Source organism: Heterocephalus glaber, unplaced genomic scaffold (genome assembly GCF_053883595.1).
Source record: "Heterocephalus glaber isolate CG9 unplaced genomic scaffold, H.glaber_assembly_v1.0 deba00001479, whole genome shotgun sequence".
NCBI classification, from domain to species: Eukaryota; Metazoa; Chordata; class Mammalia; order Rodentia; family Bathyergidae; genus Heterocephalus; species Heterocephalus glaber.
The window spans coordinates 2,883,978-2,890,311 of record NW_028258316.1 but is presented as its reverse complement, the minus strand read 5'-3'; the positions used below and the strand labels follow the sequence as shown (position 1 = coordinate 2,890,311).

Below are 6,334 nucleotides of genomic sequence, written 5' to 3'. Positions count from 1 at the left end.
GGGACACATGTCGGGGCCAGGGAGGAGGGCCGGCCTCTCAGGGAGCAACCATCCAGAGGTGGGGTCTGCCTCCCGGGAGTAGGGACACCCAGCTGCAGCCCCCAGGTCGGCAGCCCAGATTTGGCCGTCGGGGAGGGGGCTGGGGGGAGGGAAGTGGGGAACACATCACAGTCCCGCCCCAAGCCCTTTGTCCTTTCCTGGAGGGCCACTCATGTTTGGAACACATGTGCAAGGCCCAGGGGGTCTCTGTCACATCTAAAACCCTCAGAAATGACAAGAGAAGCAAAAACATCTCCTAATATTTTTATTGTTCCTTAGATAACTGGATAGTACAAAGTTTCCCTCTTTTTTACCTAAAAAGTGAGCCTTCCGCGGCCTTCCTTCTCATGGGAAACCGGGGTTTCCTGAGACAAGCCCTCGGCACCTGCAGTTACACGATCCAGAGAACTGAACGGGAAGAGGAGGATTCCTTGGATCTTTATCCACACGAACTCGACTAGGTCTCTAGAAGGGTGAACACTGATTTCTGTTTAGAAACAAGAACCATCCACTTATCAATCCAAACTACGGCATCGCATTAACAACACGAAGTTACCACCTCAAGGAAAGAACAGACAGACACTGCACAAAATATCTATGGGGTATGCGAGTCCGAACAAGGTGAGTACGGCAACTGCACTACACACACCACCGTCGCTTCAGGAAGTACTAGACACGGGTCCAACAGCTACTGGCAGCCTCGACACAGTTAATCTAAGAGACAACAACACAGTCAGGAAATTCAGCGGCGCTGGAGGTGAGCCCGCCTGCCTCAGCTGACCGCCTGGGCAGGTGGGTGTCAGGGCCATGGGAGCATCACGCCCACGGCACTGCCCACGGCCTAAGGGACTGTCCATGCGATCCTAAGAGTGGGCTGCCCTCGGGCAGGAGTGGCCAACAGTCATTGCCTTGCTGCTGAAGTAGGTTACTGGACCAGAGAGGGACGGGGCGGGGGACAGGGCTCGGGCTGCAGTTCCAGCTGCAAACGGGGGAGTCTCTTCCAAAATCTGTCGCCCGCCAGCTGAGTGGGAGGCACGAGGAGGTAATGTGACCCTCGGTGTCAGAATCGTTGCTGATGATGTTTTGTTTCAAAATTAGTATTGTTAGTATTCTTAGTACCCTTTTGGCAGCTGTTTCACGGGGGAGGGGCCCTCAGAGGAGAGGACTTGGACCTTGGCTTCCGGGGAGGAGCTACAACTCGTCGGAGCGGATGACATGGAAGAGGGTGACGTTGTAGAGGGTCTGGTGGCCGTTGTTCCAGGCGTACAGCGCGCGGTCCTTGGGGTTGTAGTCCAACATGGAGATGTGGGAGTACTTGTTCTGGAAGGGGATGTCGATGTACTCGTAGGTGGAGGCATTGGTCTGGTAGGCGTAGTGGACTTTGGTGCCGCCCGAGTAGCCGTTGGTGACATAGAGGGTCCCGCAGATGATGAAGGCCTCACCGGCGCTGCGCTTGGGGTAGCTGGTGTTCCAGGTCTGCAGGATCTGCAGGGAGACGGGGTCCAGCTTGCTGATGACGATGTTGCCGGCGTTCTGGTTGGTGGCGTAGACAGCCCAGAGCCCGTTCTCGTCTACCATGAGGTCGATGTCCGAGTGGCCGCCCCAGGCGTAGTGGTACATGTTGTTGTAGCCGGCATAGTCCAGGCTGCGAGTCTTGAGGATGGCCTCGGTCCTCAGGTCGAACCTGATGATGATGTGGCTCTGGAACTTGTTGAAGTAGATGGAGCCGTTGTAGACCACCTGCCCGGTGCCCGACCAGGGGTGGGGCAGGCGGTGCGAGGTGAAGTTGTCCGTGTTCATGAAGTCCGCCATGGACTTGTACTCGCGGACGAAGCGGTTGTTGTGATAGCCGTCCATGTACCAGACCTGCGGAGACACAGCTGGTTAGCACTCCCGGCAGGCAGGGGAGCGGGGCTCCTGGGGATGGGCTGCACCCCGCACTGGGAATTTGCAAGAGGAGGGACTCAAAGAACCAGGAAGGCAGCTTTATGACCACAGGGCCAGGCTTGGCAGCACACACCTGGAACCCCAGCACTCTGTGGCAGGAGGCAGGAGGATCGCTGCAAGTTCAAGGCCAGCCTGAGCTACACAGCGAGACTCCGTCTCAAAAAACCAAAAAGCAAAATAAAAGAAAGAAACAAAAAGACTAAAGGGTGTGTCCCGTCCTTCCTCCAAACCCACAGGAAACCCTGCCTGCAGAAGGGACGGGGTGATGTCCTCACCAGAGAACGACTCCTGCTGGATGGGAAAGGACACTGGGAAGGCAGGTGTGGGACTGGACACCTGGGCCTTGTAGCCTCATGGCATACATGGGCTGCAGCCGCCCCATGCGACTCACATCACTGCAGCACTGAACAGTCGGGCCCATATTGAGCCCTCTGTCAGGGCCACGCCAGGCTATGAGGCCATGGTCACACCTGCTTGCTCGTTGCCCCATCCCTGGCCAAGGCCTGGCCCAGCTCACCGATCTGCATGGCAGAGGGCACAGAAAGGGCACAGCAGCAGGCTGTGGATGTGTACGTCCCCTAGGCAGGGACATATGCTCAGAGCCCCAGCGGCTCTCCTGTGTGTGACAACTGGCTCTCAAGGTCGCTGAGAAGGGCTAGCTCCGGAGGCGGATGAGACACCATGCAGGAGGCCTTTCCATGGCGCTAGCTCCGCTGCAGCACTGACTGAATCATCGCATCCACACGGAGCAGCATCAGCCCTGGGGAGGCTGTGAACGCCATCACACGGGGTCACACCTAATCCAGGGAAAGAAAGCGCTTCTCCGAGGAGGACTGGGCTCTGCAGACAGCTCTGGCTGTGGAAAGCAACCAGACAACAAACCTGGGAGAGGCCCCCGTTTGGGCCACTGAGAAAGGGTTCCCGCCGGCTGCTTAGACGCCAGCTGACTTGGAACTGTCTAGACTTTGGACAAAGCGCTTTAGTCATTTTCCACCAATATGGGAGCAAATGAAAAAGCAATGCAGTTAGCAGACAAGAATCCACCAGGCTAATGCCGCTCCGTGTGCATCTGTCTGGCAATAAGACAGCTGCTTTATCCATCAAGAGCTCGGTGGCTGCAGGAGAGATTAAGGACGCGGACGCTTTCAGGCTTGGCACGACACGTGCGTTAAAAATTTAAAAAAACATCATAACCTTGTTCTGAGACAGCCATTCACATGCTCCTAGGCAGATGTGCTTTTTGTTCTTAATGAGACTTTTTAAACTGGGGCTCATTTGAGGCTGTTATTATCCTTCGCCTCCCGCAGAACAGCCCTCCATGATGTGGGTCACAGATCAGAACCGGGGGGGGGGGGCTGTCACGGGCACCAGGGCCACGTGCAAGACCCCCTTGATCACATGGCCTGAAAGCGGGCCCCCACCACCCTCCCCAGGCCCCACTTGGTTCTCTCCGGGGACGGGGAGCTCACTGCTTCTTCCAGGCTTAGCTCCAGCGTGGTTTCCTGGAGGCCCCCTCACCGGAGCCACCGCTCCCCTCTCTGTAGGGAGAACGTTTCCGGGCTATTCTCACACCAGCCTCCCCGTGACAGCACAGAGCCAGTGACGCGTCCCTGTACCCGCAGGGTCCAGTACCCAGCGACATCAGTTCCCAACCACTAGTGATTTTCCAATGTCCTCTCCTTCTGTCTGCTGGTAAATCAGACCCAGGACCCAAGGCTGTCTGCAAACGCAGCTCAGGGCAGAAGCAACAGTCACGGTGGGCGCCTGGGAGGGAGGGCTGCCAGCTTCCATGGTGTAAGCACCCTGTCACCGTGTCATGGTCAGGAGCCACTCTGCAGCACGGAGCCACCTCGGCAGCCCCCAAGGGCCTGGGGAGCAGGAGCTGCTCACCTAGGTGCCGCCCCCAGCCCTGATCCCCACTGGAAAGGCCCTGTGTCCCTCCCCCCAAAGCCCCCGGCTCCAGTAGATCCATCAGTGTTGCTATGTCTCTCTGGGGAGGTGACCCCAGACAGCGCTGGATTACAGGGATTCCTGGTGCTTTCTGGAAGGACCCATGATTCCTTCCAGGAGCCTCAAAGGTGCCCAGCTCCGGGTCCCAGGCAGAGCCCAGCATCAGGACACCTGGTCGTCAGGTACCTTCACTCAGGGCGGTCGTGGTGCTGGGTGCCTGCACCCCTTCTTGCTTTTTGTTCTCACTCCAGCCCGTGCACCAACAGAGCTGGTTCTGCCCCATGTGCAGACCAGAACACTGAGGCCGGGGAGCTTTGGCAACCCTGCTGAGGACACAGCCAGGGCTGACTCCAAACTTGTGACCGAAATCACAACCTACAGGCTGTGTCTGGGGAGTCTGGATCACCATGGTCAAGGACACTGGGCAGAGGAGATCTGAGTCACACTGCAAGGCCCAGGGCACCCCACCAGGATGCTCCCAAAGGTCAGGAGCTACAGCTGCAAGGCCTGGAGCTGTCCCCACTGGGACCTGCCTTGGTCCACCCATCCCTCCTGCTCACTCACTGTTCCCCTAAAAGACAGAGCCCTGATCCCCTGTCACAGTCCAAGCCTGCATGTACCAAGAAGTAGACACCCTGGGAGCAGGCCACCAGCCCCATCTTGGAGTTTGGGGGAACAGGGCTAGGGGCAGCTTTGTCAAGACCCTGGCAGAGTGGCCAGAGCATTCATTCCTAGGCCAGGAGGCAGAAAGACACCCTTGGCCCTCTTGGCCCTGGCAGTCTTGAGGACACAGTCTGTGTACTCAGCCCCAGGGAGGGGTCACCCTGGCCACACGGTGCTCAGCCTTGGGGTCAGCCCAGGACACCAGCACAGACAGGCCATGACCCCTCTATGACCCACAGGCTGCAGGGTGGGAGGCCCCAAGACCACTGCTTCCAGACTGCTAACTGGGGGAAGCCCAGCAAGCAGGACACTTTTCTTTGGGGTCACCTGCTCTGCTCCTTACCAGGTGTGTCTGCCTGTCTGAGACCACACAGCCACCACGGCCTCCCCGGGCCGTGACATCCTGGTCCCCAAAACAGGTCATTTCTACCAGATTCCAGAGGCTGCCTTCACCCTGTTCCATAAAGCGGGGCCACCAGGGCATGGACAGGGGAGGGCAGCGACTCTGCAGCCACCACCCCCCCAGACCCCAGCACCCACAGCCTCTTCTGGGCCTCGCTGCATCACCTTCTGTCTCCCTGAGGACAGCTAAGGATGCCCCAAGGTCAGAGAGCAGCTGCTGGTGGCAGGGACACCTAGGATCAAGTTCTGATAGCTGCAAACCTCAGAGCCGGGCTCCAGGCCACAGAGCACCCTGGGACCCCAGGTGAAGACTCCCTGGTGACACTTCTGGTGTCAATGACTGTGCCCACTGCCCCAGCAGAGGCAGGGGAGGACCAGGCCTCCCAAAGGGCAGGTGGGGGGTCTCTGAACCCCAGTGGCAGCAGGTCACAGCCACATGTCCCCCAGGGGCCTTTGACACAGCCTCTCCTTAAATCTGCAGCACTGGCTGCCCGGGCCTGAGAAGGACGCTCTGGAATCCACATCTCTGAAACCTGCAGCAGCCTCTGTCCCTTGCCACTGCTGTCTTCTTGCTGGGCTGGACCCGAGTCCCTGCCCAACCCCCTCCCCTCCTCGGAGCGATCAGCAGCAGCAGCTGAGCCTTCCACCTGCAGCTGCCACTCTGAGAGACAAGGTGCCCAGCACTGCTTCCCGGGGAGAAATGGGTCTCCCTACCATGGTACAGGCCCATATGGTCGCATTTAGGGACAATGCTGCTTTTCCTGATTGTCCCATTTTGAACTGCTTTTTAGGAAAGAGGGCTGGCCAGCCAGGGCAGGACTGGGGGGATGGGGTCTCGTCCTGGTGCCCGAAGGAATCCAGCCCCTCCTTAGGCAACTTGCACGGTGTTGGAGGGGAGGCAACTTCGCGGCGGTGCTATTTAAAGGGCCTCTCAGTGACTCGGGCCCAGTTCACTCTTTCATGTCCTCCTCCTGCTGGAATTGCTAATGCTGTGAGGCCGGCACTAGGAAGGATGCTCTGAAGGGGAGGAGAGGCGCTTGGGGCCCCAGGGGAAGGACAGAGTGAGGGCAGGGGTGGCCCCAAGAACATCTCCACTCCCTGGGGGAAGAGCTTAGGAGTTTAGGGTTGGGCTGCGGGTACCCAGCAGCCTCTGCCCGCTCTGCTGCATTCTGGATCGTTTGCCCTTTGGATGCCACAGGATCTTACAGAGGACCTGGATGGTTGACGCTGCTCAGGTGGCAGGGAGGACGCTGGCTGCTGACTGTGGGACGACAGTCCTTCAGTCATTATTCCTCCCCTTGTGAACCTGAGCCTCCTGGGGCTGGCAGGAGGG

General features: G+C 58.6%; 1 protein-coding gene across 6 annotated transcripts in view; it reads right to left on the bottom strand.

Annotated features, from left to right (window-relative positions):
• Window positions 1-287: 287 nt before the first annotated feature.
• Window positions 288-6,334, bottom strand: part of Olfm1 (olfactomedin 1) — a 34,678-nt gene continuing 28,631 nt past the window's right edge. For all 6 annotated transcript variants that reach the window (XM_013073780.3, XM_004849003.4, XM_087182972.1 and 3 more), the window contains one exon: window positions 288-1,905. In XM_013073780.3, coding sequence (XP_012929234.1) covers window positions 1,231-1,905 — 675 coding nt within the window. In that variant the 3' untranslated portion in view covers window positions 288-1,230. The remainder of the gene's footprint in view (window positions 1,906-6,334) is intronic.